Source organism: Tursiops truncatus, chromosome 4 (genome assembly GCF_011762595.2).
Source record: "Tursiops truncatus isolate mTurTru1 chromosome 4, mTurTru1.mat.Y, whole genome shotgun sequence".
NCBI classification, from domain to species: Eukaryota; Metazoa; Chordata; class Mammalia; order Artiodactyla; family Delphinidae; genus Tursiops; species Tursiops truncatus.
The window spans coordinates 11,764,552-11,785,398 of NC_047037.1; the positions used below are offsets into that span (position 1 = coordinate 11,764,552).

A 20,847-nucleotide genomic window follows, 5' to 3' on the forward strand; every position below is an offset into this window, starting at 1 on the left:
AGGAAACAGGAATCATTTTTAGAAAAACTTAGCCTGTCCCATTGCCAACTTTTTCATGCTGTATATTTATGAGTTTTCTAAATCTCAAATGTTCACAACCCCAAAGAAATGCTTTACAGTGGGAGTGGAAATTAGCAGAAATTCATGCATTTCTCATTGGAAAGAGGTTTTCTCAGACTCCCAAATGTTAAGCATCAGAAAGATGTGCAATGCTGGTTTGTCTGTGGTTGTGTTTTATACACAATCTATAGGTCTAGCTGGAGAACCGGACAGACCTGTATTTGAGTATTCTAATAATTTGAATGTTCTAATAATTACAAAGGTAGTGGGACCCACTGAGGTTACTGGTGGGTGTGATAACTTCCAGTTATCAGACATTCATTATTAGACACACACTGTTCTAATTGCTTTATATAACACTGATGGTGATGATGATGATACTTAATGCTTAGGCTATTGGGTTTATTGTGTTCTAAGCACTCTTCTCATTGTTTCATTTGATCCTTATAATCACCCTAAAATGTTTGAAAGGTTATTAGCTCCATTTTACAGATGAGATGAAATAGTTTGCTCACAGCTAGATCAAACCCGAGAAAGCTGGCGTTAAGACACCTGCAATTTATGAGAAACACAGATCTTATTATGCTGTTCCCTGAAACTCTGTATTTGGCCTTGAAGAAAATGCTTAATTCCTCTCCTTCTGCATGTGTGTCAATGAGATGCTCATTCTGGTCATGTGAGTGACTTCATAGGGAGGTGGCGACTCCAAGGGAGAAGTGGGATTTCTCCTAATAACCCTCTCTTCCTTCTGTCTTCCCCTCTGCTGCCCTCTGATCATTTCCTCCCCCCGCCTCCCGAAGAGCTCACCACACCATGGGCAAATACATCCCCCTAGAGTTCTCAGCTGTGCGTAGACACATCAGTGATGCATTGTGCTGGTCTGATGCATGGTCAGAAGTTGCCAGTGTGTGTCTGGGGATATATTTTGGCTCCATTTCTTGGCTTAAATCCTTGTTTTGTCTCTGAGGCATATAATGAAAGGTATTTTGGCTGTTGTTTCCTGCAATTAAGAAACCCCACAAAATTGAATAAATGGGCAGGCTACTGTCCTTGATTTTAGAAACTGCCTTGCGCACAGGTGACTGTGCTGTCATCTGCCTGTTAAACAGCGTCATCAAATTTTATTGAATTTTAAGAAGGGAATCATAACTTGTTCAGAGCTTATATCTCTATTGAGTCCATGAGTAAGTCTGAAGTTCTGAAGTCTGCTCCGTCCCCTAAGGATCTGCACTCTGGTTATTAACCTTTCATCTGACAGCTTTTGTTCATGGCCAGGCCCATATCTAAGTACTGGCTGTCCACACGTGTGTTTTTCCATTTCTCTTTAGTTTTTAAAGAGAAAATTCTCTTTAATTCTCATCCTTAACCATCAACTGTTACTGGAAATCTAGGATTGCAGAATATCAACCCTGAAAGGGCTCTCTGGGTGAATCTAATACAAGCACCTAGTTGTGCAGAATTAAGGTCCAGTCTTGCCTTGGATGGGGGTGCACAGCATGTTTGTTACTGGGGACAGCTAGACCAGAACCCAGGCATCCTGGCTCTCAGGCCAAGGGGCCTCCCCTCTGCTGTACTATGTGGCCTTGCCTCAAACAGTACCACACTGACTTCATACGCAGACCCTTCTAGAAATGCTGGTGTCTCCTCTGGCAAAATAACTCTATTCTCCCGCCCTCAGACTCTTCAGTAAAATTAGATTAGGTGACCTCTAAGATCCTTTCATTTCCAAGTTAATTTTATTCCTCTGAATATTCATTGTGGTCAGGTTCAATAAATTAATGCACTGTTTTTATTACTATACTTTTTTTAAATGAGATATGCATAATTATTAAAGTGACCTCATATTTTATGTAAGTCCGTTAACATGTAGTATTTATATTCGTTTATTTAACAAACACATACTGAGCTTTCAACTAATAGGTACTTTGAACATAAGACATGAGCGGTAGTTTTGTCCTTAATGTCTCTACATAGATAGAGTTATAAACTTTTATTTAAATTGAAATAAAAGATGCATTGCTTTTTTCACTCTTACTTTTTAAGCAGATTACTTTTCATAGTAAAGCAGTGTGCGTGGGATGATAGGGGCCATTGGTTTAACCTGTATATTGTCAGTTAGAGAGATCATTAGTTTCTATGTCATGATATAGTATATCATGTACAATCATGAGATGAATTGTCCACTTCAATCTTTATAAACTTAAAGCAGAGCCAAGATGAAACCTCGGTTGAAAGCAACCTAATTTTAAAAAGTCAGATAATATTAGTGAATGGAACTCAAGACACGGGCTGTGTATAAAAATCTGTATTTTGGGGATCAAAATGCAAACCACGTACTAGGAAATCTTCCTGTTGCTGACCTCAAAATCATTTAGTTACTACTTTAACATCAAAGATTATGCAGCTTCCAAATGTCGAAATGTTTGAGATGCTATCTCTTCCTTTTCTGTCCGTTTCTGTTTAGTAACCCTAAGTGACTTTTGGTCTGCAGATGTCTGCAAGCCGGATGCTTCTTGCGACAAAGCCAGACCACCAGCTGTGCAATCTTACATGGACGCTGCTTTCCTTCTGGATGGCTCCCGGCACGTGGGAAGTGCAGAATTTGAAGACATAAGAGGCTTCCTGGGAGCACTGTTAGATCACTTTGACATCACCCCAGAGCCTGAGACCTCTGTCACTGGAGACCGGGTGGCCCTATTAAGCCATGCTCCCCCCCACTTCCTACCCAACACTCAGAGGAGTCCCGTTAGAAGTGAATTCAACCTTACCACCTACAAGAGTAAACGCCTTATGAAGAGGCACGTGGAAGAATCAGTTCAGCAGCTCAATGGAGATGCTTTTATTGGTCATGCCTTACAGTGGACTCTGAACAATGTCTTCTTGAGTACACCCAATCTGAGAAGAAATAAAGTCATCTTTGTGATATCTGCTGGGGAAACCAGTCACTTGGATAGGGAAACCTTAAAGAAAGAATCCTTGAGAGCCAAGTGTCAAGGTTATGCCTTATTTGTGTTTTCCCTTGGCCCTTCTTGGAACGACCAGGAACTGGAAGATCTAGCCAGCTACCCTTTGGATCACCACTTGGTCCAGCTTGGCCGCATTCATAAGCCTGACCACAGATATGGTGTGAAGTTTGTGAAGGCCTTTATAAGCTCAGTCAGGCGTAAGTCATAAAATCTGTTCTTTCTTGCACATTAAGAGTATTCTTGGTACTCCCCAAAGAAGGGTTGATGAGTTGACATGGATTCTTGGAAACCTCTGTCTTCAAGGGCACTGCAGGCTCAGCAAGGAAAATATGTAATTATGGATGTGGAGGGAGGAAGCTTCTGATTTCTAAGCATTGAATTTTCTGGCTAATCTTTTTTATGCTTCTGGTTCCTATGGAGAAACAATCATAACAAGCAGTTGCTCGCAGTCTATATGGAGCAGCACAGTCTGGGGGTGTGAAGTCACAGCCTGGACTGTTAGCTACAAAGTAGAAACCCTTGGCATGTAACATTATCACGCTGCCCTTCGATGGAAAGTTTGACTGGTTAACACCCCAAAAGAGAGAGCCAGAGAAAAATTCAACAATCCTTGGCTTTGCTTTTACAAGTTCCAAAGGCAGAGTTTGAAGTATTAGGAGATACCATTTTACCTGTCAGAATAAAAAATACAGCCCTGCAAAACTTTCTTAGCTTTGTTAATGAGTTTTTATGATGCCAGTATTAGTGTAACTGGTGCCCATGAAAAAGAAACGTGGGCTGTATTTCTTGGAGTGAGCTTGTCTTGAAAGTATGCAATTCATTTTGAATGCAACAGGATGGATTAAGAGAAGCTATGTCCTGATATGACTCTGGAGGTTGAAGAAAAGCACTGTCAGACTTCTGATCATTTTTGTGGTGAATTTACTTTTGGAGTACAGATAAAGGAAAGTGAACACACAGGCTAAAGGGCACCCAGTGTAGCTTAAGGAAAATTCTGACTGTGTCTCAAACTTGTCACTGACATTCATGGTGAGACCAGTGAAGGCTGCAAAGACACTGACTAGTCAGGGTCAGTGAGGTCTGAGGAGCCTTGGGAAATGGTCGGCAGGGCTAATGTCATGTCCTCTGGTCCTCTGCTACTCTAGGTGTGAGTCTAGGACCAACATCCCAGCATCACCTGGGAGCTTGTGAAAAATGCAGAATCACAGGCCCTGCCCCAGACATTTTCTTCCAGAATCTGCATTTTATCAAGATCCCCATGTGATTCATATGTACATTATAGTTTGAGAGACACTGGTATAGGAGCAGTTGCTCCCAGAATGAAATTTGTGTGGATGGGTTCTGGAATAGGATCCAGAAAGAGGAGCTGGAAAAAAATAAGGGAAAAAATAAATGAAGGCCAGGGGTCATTCTGAAAAAAGAAATCACAAGGCATTTGTAAGGGTGAAACAAAAGAACACCTTGAAAGACTCTCAGCAACTTGTAAAGAAACACTCCTTATGAGGCAGAAAGTTGAAAGGAAGTTAAGATGGAATTTCCTTCCCCAGCTCAGCAAAATTCTTAATGGTGTTTCATGGTAACTAGTCAAACTGTATGATTAGATAAATGACACCGACCCCCATCACCCAGGGAAAGGGGAAGAGATGTTTTAAGAAGAATTACTTGGGGTTTAAAGTTTTCTAAAACTTTAAGTATCTAGAAATCTCCAATCTTTAAACGAAAGCTGTGAAAGTACAAAAAGTTGAAAAGATTTTAACATAATCATGTTCAATCCTACATGCTCCATTCAATAGCAGGCCCCCAGACCCACACTCACCCCTCAACATTAACATGTATGTATTAGGTACCTACTCTGAGCCACTCACTGTTGATTTATGGGGTATCAAGGAGGGACCAAAACAGATGTGGTCCTCACCCTCCTAGGCATCCCAGTCCAGCTCCCTCTCTAAGTGACTCATTTTATCACACTGCTGTGACAGAATTGGCTATCAGACACAGTTCACATCAGAATCGACAAATTTTCTATGCAAAACTACTGACTGACAACCTTAGAGTTAAGACAGATAATTAAAAATCAGATATACATAAAGGAAACATCACAGTCTTGGCCATTCAGTCTAGAAACGCACAGCCCAGTCTACAATAGCAGCTCAGAAGGTAGTGCTGGATCACAGCCCAGGACCAACTTGCTACTTAGACGACCTGAGACCATCAGGAAGAGATTTAATTGTGTTTAACACACAATTAAATTAAGTGTTTCATGGAAATAATAATGCATTTTTTAAAGTTTCTCATCAAAAAATGTTTTTTTAATGTTTAAATGGTGTGGGAAGAGGCATGCTTTCATATTATAAAAAATTAATATACTTCAGATGAAATGAATTATAATGAATTAAACCCAAGATGGCACTGTGGTTACTGTTGTTGTTATTGATATGGAGACCATAAAGGAAATATCCTTTTCCCTTTGCATTTTAATATTCCAAAGGAGCAAGTAAAAAATAACTATTCTGATTAGTTCATGTCAGAGACCAGACTGTTAGGATGGGCTTGTGATTTCTCCTCTAATGTTTGATGGACTTTAGCAGCTAAGGGCACCTTATTGAAAAGTAAGTTGACTTTTCCACTTATAAATTTGACAGTCATGCATTTTCTAAACCCAATTTTAGAGACCACCCTGAGAAATCTGCTTTCATCTCATATGGCCACCTTAGTTGGTGTCTTCCTTTGATGGATGTTGAAAACAGTGAAGGGACACTTTGCATGCAGAGCAGATTGCTGTAATGTTAATTGCTGTGAATAAGAGTCCCCTCACAGATTTCTTTTCTTCCTAGGTGCAATCAACAAATATCCACCAATAAACATCAAAGCAAAGTGCTACAGACTCAGCTCTGCAGATCTGCAGCAGCCCACGCGCCAGTTGCGAAGGTATTACCTGCTTGGTATTACTTGATAAATGAATGTGTCCCCTTCCTCCTCCTCCTTTTCTCCTTCTTTATCCTATTTGGACAAAATCTACTACTACATGATAATAAAATATAATTTGAGGGAACGAGAGATAATAAAGAAATGACCAGGTTGATCTGAAAACAATCAAATAAGAGTTTTTTAAAATAGAAAAATCTAGTTGTTGAACTAAAACAACCAATGGGACACCCCAGTGGCAATGAGCAGACCTGATAACCAGATCTTGGTTTCTAAGTATCATTCCCCACTAAAAGGAACCAGGTTTCTTGGAGAAATAACTAATCCTAACCTGTAACTGGGAAAGTACAATGTGAGCCTGGAACATTTGTTATGCCAGAAAGAAAGAAAGTAGCAAAAACTGTCAGTCATGTCAAAAGGACAAAGGAGTTGTCTTGAAAGGGTTCCCACTGGCCCAATTTTGAACAATTTGAACATCAGAAAGACTAATGATGGTAATGGATTACAACACTGAATTTTAAAAATCCACAAGTCTGGGCTTCCCTGGTGGTGCAGTGGTTGAGAGTCCGCCTGCCAATGCAGGGGACACGGGTTCGTGCCCCAGTCCAGGAAGATCCCACATGCCGCAGAGCGGCTGGGCCCATGAGCCATGGCCACTGAGCCTGAGCGTCCGGAGCCTGTGCTCTGCAACGGGAGAGGCCACAACAGTGAGAGGACCGCGTACCACACACACACACAAAAAATCCACAAGTCTATCTAGAGACCCAAAAAGAGAGAAGGGGAGGAAAATTTCTTTTTTATAGAAGTATGCTAGCTAATAAATATAGAAAAAGTGGTAGAATTAGAAAATTATCAATTTGTAATCCCTATTGTAATAACTGAGTCAGGCAAGGATCAAGGAATGCTAAAACCAGTGGGTGACAAGTTGGGGGGCAGGCTATTTACAGTCCCACAGAACCCCTCACATATTTATTAATGGCAGAGGGGAAATGTGCCTTTACATGGTGAGGTCTGGCCCTACCCACTGTAACCAGGATCTGACACTATGTGTCTCATGAGGGAGGCAGGGGGAGATACAGTATCACCCATGTGGGACTCTGGCTGGAGATGTTTGACCCAAGTCTAATAATGAGGAAACCATTGGACAATTCCAGAATATGGGATGTTCTTCAGAACAGCCGGCCTATATTCTCCCTAGGTTTCAATGTCTTGAACAGCAGAGGGACGTGAGGTAGTGTCCTAGAATTGGAGGAACTACAGAGACATAACAGCCAAATGTAGTGGTGTGAACCTTGACTGGATCCTAGATTAGAAAAAAAAGCTTATATTAATGACATTTGGGGGATAATTGGGGAAACTTGAGTATGAACAATATGTTGGGTAATATTATTGATTCATGTGAATTTCCTTATGTGTGGTAATAGTATCATGTTTGTGTAACAGAATGTCTTTTTTCTTGAGAGAGGTATGCTGAAGTATTTAAGAGTAACATGCATGGTGGCTGCAACCTACTTTCAGATGGTTTCCTAAAAGGAAGTAAAGTGTGTGTATATGCATATATAAGTATATATGTGTATATGCATATATATGTATATATGTGTGTATATAGATATATAGATATATATATGTATATATGTGTACACTCACACAGAGTAGCAAGATGGTAACAGGTGAAGAACCATCTAGATCAGGGGTCCCTAACCCCTGGGCCAAGGACCAGCACCTGTTAGGAACAGGGCTGCACAGCAGGAGGTGAGCAGCGGGAGAGCCAGCGAAGCTTCATCTGCTGCTCCCCATTGCTTGCATTACCACCTGAACCATTCTCCCACACACCCCATCCATGGAAAAATTGTCTTCCACAAAACCAGTCCCTGGTGAAAGGCTGGGGACCACTGATCTAGGTGAAAGATATACCAGTATTTATTCATGGTTCTCTGATCTTTATAATATTCTGTGAATTTGACAATTTTCAAAGTAAAAAGATAACTTGTAAAACTCAGTGGATGGATTAAACAGAGCAATAGACACATCTGAAGAGAAACATAATGAACTGGAAAAATAAAGCTGAAGAAATTACTCAGAATGCAAAGAAGATAAATAAATATAAGAAGTTTAGAGACAGAACAGATTGGAAAGATCTAACCTATAGCTAAGTGGAATTCTAGAAAGATGAAATAGAAATAACAAATCAGAGACAGTATTCAAAGACATAAAGGGAAGATCATTTTCAAGAACTTATTAGAGACATGAATTAAAAGATGAAGAAAAGACAAGGTATAACAGTCAGGATAGATAGAAAGAAACAGCAGTTGGAGTGGTGTAGGGGAATGCAGAACACCAGGATGAAGAAAACTTAAAAGCAGCCAGAAATAAAGAGTAGGACATCTGCAGAGAAACTATAATTAGGCTGGCAGCTGAATAATCAGTAGCAGTAGTAGAAGCCACAAAACTATTGAGAACATTTTAAATAGTGGGGAAAAAAATTTGCCAACTTAGAAAAACTGTCTTTCAAAAATAATGAGGGTTTCCCTGGTGGTGCAGTGGTTAAGAATCTGCCTACCAATGCAGGGGACACAGGTTCGAGCCCTGGTCCAGGAAGATCCCACATGCCGTGGAGAAACTAAGCCCACACACCACTACTGAGCCCATGCACCACAACTACTGAAGCCCTCGCACCTAGAGCCCGTGCGCTGCAATAAGAGAAGCCACCGCAATGAGAAGCCTGCACACCACAACAAAGAGTAGTCCCAGCTCACTGCAACTAAAGAAAGCCTGTGTGCAGCAACAAAGACCCAATGTAGCCAAAAATAAATAAATAAATTTATAAAAAATAAAAATGGTGAAACAAAGACGATTTAGAAAGACAAAAACAATAGTTCATCACAAAAAGACCTTTGCTAAAGGAACTTCTAAAGTATGTACTTCAGGGACTTCCCTGGTGGTCTAGTGGTTAAGAATTGCCTTCCAATGCAGAGGACATGGGTTAGATCCCTGGTAGGGGAACTAAGATCCCACAGGCCACGGGGCAACTAAGCCCACACACTGCAACTACTGAGCCCACGCACTCTGGAGCCCGTGCACCACAACTAGAGAGAAGCCCAGGCGCCACAGCGAAGGTCCCACATGCCGCATCTAAGACCCAACGCAGCCTAATTAATTAATTGATTTTTAAAAAGACTCTGCACTCCTAATGCAGGGGGCCCAGGTTAAAAAAAAAAAAAAGTACTTTAAGGAAAATAAAGACCACAGAAGGAAGGACTGTGATGCAAGAATAGTAGATGATAAAAAAATTGTCAATATTTAGGTAAATCTAAATAAGTGTTGTACTTTTAAATTATAGTCATATCAAATTTGTAGGGTTACCAAAAAGCTGTACTTGTTTAAAAAGCTATGAATATAAAACATTTGGCCCTTGGTGGCTTTACAGAAAAAACAAGTTGTACTAAGACTATAAATATAAGTATTAATAAATATTAATTATTTAAACATGAGAAAAGACAGTGAACAATAAAATTATCTTTTGTTATTAAAAAATGAAGCCTTGAGTTTTAAAGGGAAAAAAGACAGCATTGAAAAAAGGGGCAATAATATGGCATGGGAAATGAATGGACTTAAAGTGTTCTAGGAATTTGTGTTGTTTGGGCTGGTGGTTAGGCTGTTGAAGACTCTTTTAAAAATACATTAAGAACATACATATCGATAACTACCTTAAATGTAAATGGATTAAATGATCTAACCAAAAGACACAGACTGGCTGAATGGATACAAAAACAAGACCTGTATACATGCTGTCTACAAGAGATGCACTTCAGACCTAGGGACACATACAGACTGAAAGTGAGGGGATGGAAAAGATATTCATGAAAATGGAAATCAAAAGAAAGCTGGAGTGGCAATTTTCATGAGACAAAATAGACTTTAAAATAAAGACTATTAAAAGAGACAAAGAAGGACACTACATAATGATCAAGGGATCGATCCAAGAAGAAGATATAACAATTGTAAATATTTATGCACCCAACATAAGAGCACCTCAACACATAAGGCAAATGCAAACAGCCATAAAAGGGGAAATCGACAGTAACACAATCATACTAGGGGACATTAACACCCCATTTTCACCAATGGACAGATCCTCCAAAATGAAATATATAAGGAAACACAAGCTTTAAGTGACACATTAAACAAGTGGACTTAATTGACATTTACAGGACATTCCATCCAAAAACAATAGAATACACTTTCTTCTCAAGTGCTCATGGAACATTGACCAGGATAGATCATATCTTGGGTCACAAGTCAAGCCTTGGTAAATTTAAGAAAATTGAAATCATATCAAGTATCTTTTTCGACCACAATTCTATGAGACTAGATATCAGTTACAGGAAAAATTCTGTAAAAAATACAAACACATGGAGGCTAAACAGTACACTACTAAACAACCAAGAGATCACTGAAGAAATGAAAGAGGAAATCAAAAAATACCAGAAACAAATGACAATGAAAACACAGCAACCGAAAACCTACGGGATGCAGCAAAAGCAGTTCTAAGAGGGAAGTACAGCAATACAAGCCTACCCAAGAAACAAGAAACATATCAAATAAACAACCTAACCTTACACCTAAAACAATTAGAGAAAGAAGGACAAAAAACCCCCACACTTAGCAGAAGGAAAGAAATCATAAAGATCAGATCAGAAATAACTGAAAAAGAAATGAAGGAAACAATAGCAAAGATTAATAAAACTAAAAGCTGGTTCTTTGAGAAGATAAATAAAATTGATAAACCATTAGCCAGACTGATCAAAAAAAAAAAAGGGGGGAAGACTCAAACCAATAGAATTAGAAATAACAAAGGAGAAGTAACAACAGACACTGCAGAAATACAGAGATTACTATAAGCAACTATATGCCAATAAAATGGACAATTTGGAAGAAATGGAAAAATTCTTAGAAAAGCACAACCTTCCGGGACTGAACCAGGAAGAAATAGAAAATATAAACAGACCAATCACAAGCAGTGAAATTAAAACTGTGATTAAAAATCTTCCAACAAACAAAAGCCCAGGACCAAATGACTTCACAGGCGAATTCTATCAAACATTTAGAGAAGAGCTAACACCTATCCTTCTCAAACTCTTCCAAAATATAGCAGAGGGAGGAATTCTCCCAAACTCATTCTAGGAGGCCACCATCACCCTGATACCAAAACCAGATCAAGATGCCACAAAGAAAGAAAACTACAGGCCGATATCACTGATGAACATAGACACAAAAATCCTCAACAAAATACTGGCAAACAGAATCCAACAGCACATTAAAAGGATCATACACCATGAGCAAGTGGGGTTTATCTCAGGAATGAAAGAATTCTTCAATATATGCAAATCAATCAATGTGATACACCATATTAACAAACTGAAGGTGAAAAAACATATGATCATCTCAATAGATGCAGAAAAAGCTTTTGACAAAATTCAACATCCATTTATGATAAAAAAACTCTCCAGAAAGCAGGCATAGAGGGAAGCTACCTCAACATAATAAAGGCCATATATGACAAACCCACAGCCAACATCATTCTCAATGGTGGAAACTGAAACCAATTCCTCTAATATCAGGAACAAGACAAGGTTGCCCTCTCTCACCACTCTTATTCAACATAGTTTTGGAAGTTTTAGCCACAGCAATCAGAGAAGAAAAAGAAACAAAAGGAATCCAAATCCGAAAAGAAGAAGTAAAGCTGTCACTGTTTGCAGATGACATGATACTATACATAGAGAATCCTAAAGATGCCACCAGAAAACTACTAGAGCTAATCAATGAATTTGGTAAAATAGCAGGATACAAAATTAATGCACAGAAATCTTTTGCATTCCTATACACTAATGATGAACAATCGGAAAGAGAAATTAAGGAAACACTCCCATTTACCACTGCAACAAAAAGAATAAAATACCTAGGAATAAACCTACCTAAGGACACAAAAGACCTGTATGGAGAAAACTATAAGACACTGATGAAAGAAATTAAAGATGATAGAAACAGATGGAGAGATATACCATGTTCTTGGATTGGAAGAATCAATATTGTGAAAATGACTATACTACCCCAAGCAACCTACAGATTCAATGCAATCCCTATCAAAGTACCAATGGCATTTTCCACAGAACTAAAACAAAAAATTTCACAAGTTGTATGGAAACACAAAAGACCCCGAATAGAAAAAGCAATCTTGAGAAAGAAAAACGGAGCTGGAGGAATCAGGTTCCCAGACTTCAGACTATTATACAGAGCTAAAATAATCAAGACAGCATGGTACGGGCACAAAAACAGAAATATAGATCAATGGAACAGGATAAAAGCACAGAGATAAACCCATGCACATATGGTCACCTTATCTTTGATAAAGGAGGCAAGGATATACAATGGAGAAAAGACAGCCTCTTCAATAAGTTGTGTTGGGAAAACTGGACAGCTACATGTAAAAGAATGAAGTTTGAACACTTCCTAACACCATAACAAAAATAAACTCAAAATGGATTAAAGACCTAAATGTAAGGCCAGACAGTATAAAACTCTTAAAGGAAAACATAGGCAGAACACTCTATGACATAAATCACAGCAAGATCCTTTTTGACCCATCTCCTAGAGTAACTGAAATAAAAACAAAAATAAACAAATGGGACCTAATGAAACTTAAAAGCTGTTGCACAGCAAAGAAAAACATAAACAAGGTGAAAAGACAACCCTCAGAATGGGAGAAAACATTTGCAAATGAAGCAACTGACAAAGGACTAATCTCCAAAATTTACAAGCAGCTCATGCAGCTCAATATCAGAAAAACAAAAAACCCAAACCCAAAATGGGCAGAAGACCTAAACAGACATTTCTCCAAAGAAGATATACAGTTTGACAACAAACACATGAAAGGATGCTCAACATCACTAATCTTTAGAGAAATGCAAATCAAAACTACAATGAGGTGTCACCTCACACCAGACAGAATGGCCATCATCAAAAAGTCTACAAACAATAAATGCTGGAGAGGGTGTGGAGAAAAGGGAACCCTTTTGCACTGTTGGTGGGAATGTAAATTGATACAGCCACTATGGAGAACATTATGGAGTTTCCTCAAAAAACTAAAAATAGAACTACCATATGACCTAGCAATACCACTACTGGGCATATACCCTGAGAAAACCATAATTCAAAAAGAGTCATGCACCACAATGTTCATTGCAGCTTTACTTACAATAGCCAGACATGGAAGCAACCTAAGTGTCCATCAACAGATGAATGGATAAAGAAGATGAGGCACAGATATACAATGGAATATTACTCAGCCATAAAAAGAAACAAAATTAAGTTATTTGTAGTGAGGTGGATGGACCTACAGTCTGTCATACAGAGTGAAGTAAGTCAGAAAGGGAAAAACAAATACTGTATGCTAACACATATATATGGAATCTAAGAAAAAAAAAAAAAAGGTCATGAAGAACCTAGGGGTAAGACGGGAATAAAGACACAGAGCTACTAGAGAATGGACTTGAGGATATGGGGAGGGGGAAGAGTAAGCTGGGACAAAGTGAGAGAGTGGCATGGACATATATACACTACCAAACGTAAAATAGATAGCTAGTGGGAAGCAGCCGCATAGCACAGGGAGATCAGCTCAGTGCTTTGTGACCACCCAGAGGGGTGGGTTAGGGAGGGTTGAAGGGAGACGCAAGAGGGAAGAGATGTGGCGATATATGTATATGTATAACTGATTCTCTTTGTTATAAAGCAGAAACGAACACACCATTGTAAAGCAATTATACTCCAATATAGATGTTAAAAAAATACATTAAAATTTGGGGGGCACACATGAAAAAAATAAAAAGTAGCTAACTACCCGAAATGTAGTAAGGGAAAATGGAATAAAAGCAAACAACAACGTAATATTTTTTAAATAAAAAAGCAAGAAAGGAAAAAAAGGACAAGTGATAGGCACAAAGTAAGACAGCAGAATCCAATCCACTTCTATATATCAGTAATTATAACAGAAATGTACAGACTAAGCGTGCCAGTTCCAGTTAGAGAGTGACGGATTTAAGAAAACAAAATAAAATCCAGGTATAACTGTTTTCAAGAGACACAGCTACAAAATGAGGACATGGAAAAGTTGAAAGTAAAATCATGGGAAAAAAGTATAACAGGCAAATATTTTAAAAAGAAAACTGGAAAGCTATATTAATATCAGATAAAATATACCTAATTTTTTTTATTTTATTGAAGTATAGTTGATTTACAATGTTGTATTAGTTTCTAAGTGAAATGAGTCCTATAAAATATGCTCTTAAACAAAACCATTTTGTAGAGATAAAGCGGTCAGCACATGATGATAAGTGTCTAATTCATGAAGAAGATACAACAATTCTAAATTTATAAGAGGGTCATAAAATAATTTTGAAATATACAATGTGGAAATTGAAAAGGGAGAAATTGGCATTAAAATATCATCAGAGGGCTTCCCTGGTGGCGCAGTGGTTGAGAGTCTGCCTGCCGATGTGGGGGACACAGGTTCGTGCCCCTGTCTGGGAAGATCCCCTATGCCGCGGAGCGGCTGGGCCCGTGAGCCATGGCCGCTGAGCCTGCGCGTCCGGACCCTGTGCTCCGCAACGGGAGAGGCCACAACAGTGAGAGGCCCACGTACTGCCAAAAAAAAAAAAAAAAAAAAAAATCATCAGAGTTGGAGATTTCGCTACATCAGTTTGAATACTGTTAGGTCAAGCAGACAAAAATTAAAGATATAACGATTTAATCATAAGTAACAAGCTTGATTTAATAGACTCGTATAGAATCCTGCACAGAAGAATGAGACATTCTTCTGAACACACGGAACATTAACAACTGTTGCATCAGCATGGAGGGTGTACAGGGGTTCATTGTGCAGTTTTTAGCTTATAAATCAAGTGTCAACAAATTTCTAAGAACTGGCTTCATACAGTCCAATTGATCACAGTGCAATTAAGTTAGAAATTAATACAAACAATATTTTTAAGCCCATATGTTTTTTAATCAAAATCACATTTCTAAATAACTAATGAGACAAAAATCATAGTGAAAACTTAAAAATACTTAGAACTGTATAATAATCAAAATATTACATGCCAAAACTTGTGGGATGCTTCAGAATTCATAGTTTAGGAAAGTTTATAGTTTTCTTATGTTAGGGAATTTTTTTTAATTGGCATACAATGTTATATTAGTTTCAAGTGTACAACATAGTGAGTCAACATTTATATACATTACTAGATGATCACCATAAGTCTAGTTACCATCTGTCTCCATTTAAAATTGTTACACTGTTACTGACTATATTCCCTATTCTATATATTTCATCCCCGTGACTTATTTATTTTATAACTGGAAGTGTGCGCCTCTTAATCCCCTTCACCTGTTTCGCCCATCCTCCCTTCCCTTCCTCTCTAGCAACCACCAGTTTGTTCTCTGTATCAAGGAATCTGTTTCTGCAGGTTTTGTTTGTTATTTTAGATTCCACGTATAAGTGAAATCATACAGTGTTTGTCTGACATATTTCACTTAGCATAATACCCTCTAGGTCCATCCATATTATAAATAGCATTATTTCATTCTTTTTTGTGGCTGAGTAGTATTCCATTGTGTCTATATACACCACATCTTCTTTATCCATTCATCTGTCGATGGATACATAGTTTGCTTCTATATCTTGGTTATTGTGAATTTTGCTGCAATGAACATAGGGGTGCTTATATCTTTTCAAATTAGTGTTTTCATTTTCTTCAGGCAAATACCCAGAAGTGGAATTGCTGGATCATATAGCAGTTCTGTTTTTAATTTTTTGAGGAACCTCCATAGTGTTTTCCATAGTACGTTAGGGAAATTTTTTAAAATCTAAAAGCTAATGAGCTAAACATTGCTCTTAAGGTGTAATAGAAAAAATATATATACTAAATTTTTTTAAATACTTCAATAAAAAAATACAATTAAAAAAACAGAAATTAACACAATATTGTAAATTAACTATACTTCAATTTTTTTAAAGATGTAAAAACTGCTTTTTAATTTAAATAAATAAATATTTTAAAGCAATGTTATAGAAAAAAATAGCATATACCCAAAGAATGGAATAAGAGTAGAATTTACTTTTTAAAATATCTTAATTAAAAAAAATTTATCAGCAACAAAGGCAGAAGTTATTTTAAAATAATAATATACATATATATCATAGCCTTTGCATGTATGAATATTACTTATTTTTTAATTAAAAATAATTGAAATCAGTTAGGAGAGTGGGGTTTTTTGGTGGTTGTTTGTTTCAGCGTAAATCATGCTAACACGTACATACGTGCCCCACATCTGACTGAAATCAGAGTGCCCCAGCCCCTGAGAATCACACCTAGACAGATGCTTCTGACAGTGTGGCTCCTCCTACTGTGCAGTGTGTGCATTCCTGTGTGGTGATGGGGCCCAAGGCCCTCCCCCCGGCCCGGAAGCCCCAGCTTCAGAAGCTCCGAGAAGCCTCTCACCTTGCTGGGAAGCAGGGGAACTGTCCAGCAGCAAATGCTTCTGAAGTCAGGTCTAAACCGGCCTGTGCGGTCAGTCCAGGAGGAGCAGGGCTCCCCCTGCTGCAGGTGTCTGGTAGCGTGGAAAGAGGCTTCGAATTTGCACGTGGATCAGGCTCCACATATTATAGATAATTGCAAGGGCAGGTGCGGGAGCCAGCCTATACAAATTAAAGACTTTTTTGGAAACCATTCCCACCCTGTGTTTCTTGCCGCTTCTGCACATTGCCCTAAGGTACACTGGAGGCTCAGATTCTCCCACATACCTGGAATGGTGAAATGTCAGGAAATGCTGGGGCATAAGGAATTGAGTCATGAAATCCACACTGCCATCAATGACTCCCTGACCATGTGTTAGGCTGGGACTCCCCAGGCCTTCTCTAAGTAACCAAAGACTATAATAAAAGGTAACAAGCACACAGCTTCTTCTGAAACTGACTGCCTGAGCTCTTCAACAGAAGGGATGCAGAGGCAAGAGGCCTGGACATAGGATGACTTGCCACGTAAGAATTAGATCATTCTGCTGTCAGATTCTGAGATATACAGGTAAAAGCTTGTTCTTCTCTGGTAAAAGACACTGAACCAAACCACAAGCAAGAGACATGCCCACGAAGGAGAGATTGCAGGGCAGCCTCTATGTAAGCACTTAGATCCACTCAGAGACAGTGAAAGACTGAAAGCCACCTGCCTATTCATCCAGGCAGATAAGCACTCGTGCCACACTTGAAAGCGATGACAGGCCAGAACGGGAACAATTGAATTGTAAAAATGGACACAGTCGCCAGTGCCATGTGAATATACATCTGTTGTAATTCTGCTTTCCAAAGTGTGTTTTCTAGACACACAAAAATGTATATTAAGGTAAAAAGAATTCTCGAAATAAAAGTAATCTTGTCCACATTTTCCACTCCAGTGCATCCAGTCAACTAATAAATGCAGCTGGGCTGACTCCTGGTTGTCTGCATGGTTGAAGGAATCTGTGATCACAGAGGATTGAAATCTACAATTAGTTCCACCCACCACATTTTACCGAGTTGCCACATCTTTCTTTCTAGAAGCTTTACTGGTGCTGGGCACACGTTGCAAAATGAATGGAGGGTATTTCACTCCTGTTTCTTTATCTTGATTACGTATTGTCGAAGTTACCCATCAGCAAAGAAGTATCTGAACAATATAGAATGGGAGAAAGAAAAGCAGAAAGTCTGTATGATTCCCAGAGTAATCAAATGATTCTTATCAAATGCTTCTCCAATACCAACTCCACGTATGACACAGTGGAAAAGGTGAAAATTCAGAGATGTGGTGTTTATCATGTTCAACCCTTTTAAGAATAAAAATATTTGAGGGGAAAAAATAGCAATGCAATGCTATAGAAGCAATTACCAATTTAACAACTTCTTCTTAACAAAGAGGGAGGAAGACAACAAAGTTAACTAAATTTACTATAAAAAGCAGCCAATGCAAAGGGAAAGAGAATGAGGGTGGAGGGGAGAGACCAGTATAAACAAGGTAAACTCAAGCCATGGAAACAGTATGTTCCAGACCTGAAAGAATGTCCCCTCACGATCTGTGGGGCCGTAGCTTGTGCATACAGTTACAACTTTGGAGGATTTGAGTTCATAATATTTAGTCTGGAAATTAACAAGAAAATATAGAGAAGAGCAAAATGGGGGAAGGTGTAAGGAAATTGTATTTCCACTGGAATTTAGCCGTGGCCGCTGTTCTTGGTGATTGGGAGGAGTTTGTTGATCAATGTAGTGCAACTCTGGTAGCACTGACAGAAGCCCAGACATACAGTATATAAGGTGTGGAGTCCTCAGGGTCTGTGTGACGTGAATGCTAGGCTTCTCGGTTGGTTTGATGTCTCCCTTACCCTCAGCTCTCATTATACACGAAAGAAGAATATGCAGTGAGTGTTTGTGAGACAGAGACAAAGACAGAGAGAGAAAGGGGAAAGCAGAGTAACTTTAAATTCTTTTTACATCCTCTACTTACTCGTTTTCTAAATAGTGATGTTTTTGTGAGACAGATCAGATTTATGGCTGGATAAAGCAGAAAAATCCAAATGCAAAGGCATGGATCATGGTGAATATGGTAAACGTTGCCACTGTCCTCCTGGTCTCAACATTTTGGAGTTCTCATGACTCTTCCCGTGACCACAATTCAGTTAGTTTCTCTTATGCCACCAGGCTCTCACTTATTCTAAAAATTTTATGAAGAGCTTATGTGCCAGGCTCCACATAGCTTCTTAACCTCTGCCCCAGGCCACCTGCCCTCCTGTGGTTCTGCACCCATACCCAGGTGCTTCTGACAGCATGACATTTATCATTTCACTTTCTTATTCCAAATATCTTGATAGGTCTCTATAGTGTCCTGGATAAAAACCTAGTTGAGTGGAAGTCACACGGGACTCTATCAGAAGAGTTGATTGTAGCCTCAGCTCTGCCTCTCCTGCAGCCTCACACTCAGTCTCCTCATCTGTAACCAGCAGACACCATGGGACTTCGATTGTCGCTCACAGCAACATTGGTGGTTTTCATCCTCGTTTTACACCTGAAGAAACAAGGTTCCCTCTAGTTAAGTGATCCGCTCAGAGCTGCTCAGCTAGTAATAGAGGACCTAGAATGTAAGAATGTTCCAGGACCCAAGGCTCTTTCCACTGCCTCCCTGTGAGATGAGGTCTGAAATGGCTCCCTTTCCATGCTGTCCACTACAGTAGCCACTAGCTTTCAGCTAAATGAAACTAAAAATTTAGCTTCTTGGTCACACTAACCACGTTTCAAGTGCTCGACAGCCGCGTGTGACCAGTGGCTGCCATACTGGCCAGTGCAGATCATAGGACATTTCCATCAGTACAGAAAGTTTGATTGGACAGGCTAGGACTTCTGGTCAGCACTTAGCTTCTGATTCCCTGTCATCAGCCTGGCACTCAAGGCCTCCCAGAGTCTGACCCCAGCTTCCCTTTATTGTTGGGTTACTCTCGACTCCCATCCAAACGCCTGTGTGCCTGCCAAACTGGGCGCTATTTCTGCGTCCCCCACTGTACCTAACACAGTGCCTTCCATAAAGCATGAACATTTGGATGGACGGATGGATGGATGGATGGATGGATGGATGGGCGGAAGGGAGGGAAGAAGGGGCATTCATTGATGCTTTCACTAAACAAATACTTGTATCTACCATGTGCTAAGCACTCCTCTAGGTTCCTGGGGTTACTATGGTGACAAGACATGGTCTCATGACACTTTCTGTCTGGGATGGTGGAAGAGGGGGAACAAATCACAAAGTTTACAAGTAAATAAAAATCAGATAGTGGTAAGTGTTAGGAAAAATGTAAGAGCACGTTGTGCTGCGTGACTGGGACTGGGAAAACTATACATCTGGTGGTCTCTAAGGAGGTACCATTTGAACCAACATCTGAATAAACAGGAGCCAACCATATGAAGTTCTGAGTGAAATATACTCCATGAAGAAGAAACTTCCCTATTAAAATTATACTTTTGCATATTTTGACAAGGTATCTTATTCATCAGCTTCTAATATACCTGTTCAGTGTAAATCCCCAATTGAATCATCTCAATAAACTTACCCTGAAGGAAGGATGCAACAAGGAATGGGTGCACAATTATTTAGGAAGACGGGTTAACGTAGAATCTGTTACAGTTGAAATGGTATTTATCTTCTATGGGGTTTCTTTTCTTTCATTGTATAGCTTCCTTCCTGGACCACATAAAGCTACCCTCAAAGAAGATGTATTACAGAAGGCAAAATTCTTTCAACGTAAAAAGTATCTGTCAAGAACAGCAAGAGGCAGCAGAGATGATACTGTTCAAAATTTTACGAGAAACACATCCCATACCTTTAAAAGTGGGAAAGGAGTGATAAAAACGGCTCCCAAACAACATGATAAAGGTGCTCGAAGAGTTTAGCCTCAGGAAGCATGGTAAGACTCTGGGCTTAAATAACTAAATTCATGAACACAACGTTGGACGACTTTTACTTGGATTTCTGTCTGCATCCGAGGTCCGCTTTGGAGGACCTTGTGGCCACAGGTGGTGGGTCATCAGAGAACTTGACCCCTTGCACTCTCTGGTATTAAGATATATCTTGTCCATTTATTTGACCATTCCTGATAATTCCGAGACTGGTATGTTCAAGAACTGTTATCATTAAAAGATGGAAGAATAAAAGGAGTCTTTTGAAAAGTCTAATGGCGATGTAATTTGATTATAAATGTTATAAATGTTATAACGTGTATACGTGTATATACATGCACCAACAGTCATGAGTTTTAAATTGTAGGT

The 20,847-nt window shown here is 39.2% G+C and overlaps 1 protein-coding gene across 1 annotated transcript in view; it reads left to right on the forward strand.

Annotated features, from left to right (window-relative positions):
• The window catches only part of COL6A6 (collagen type VI alpha 6 chain), a 107,411-nt gene extending 86,657 nt beyond the window's left edge, over positions 1-20,754 (forward strand). Inside the window, exons 33-35 of the mRNA XM_019934137.2 lie at positions 2,552-3,223; positions 5,861-5,954; positions 20,256-20,754. Of these exons, the coding sequence (XP_019789696.2) occupies positions 2,552-3,223; positions 5,861-5,954; positions 20,256-20,472 (983 nt within the window). The 3' untranslated portion in view covers positions 20,473-20,754. The remainder of the gene's footprint in view (positions 1-2,551; positions 3,224-5,860; positions 5,955-20,255) is intronic.
• Positions 20,755-20,847: the final 93 nt, after the last annotated feature.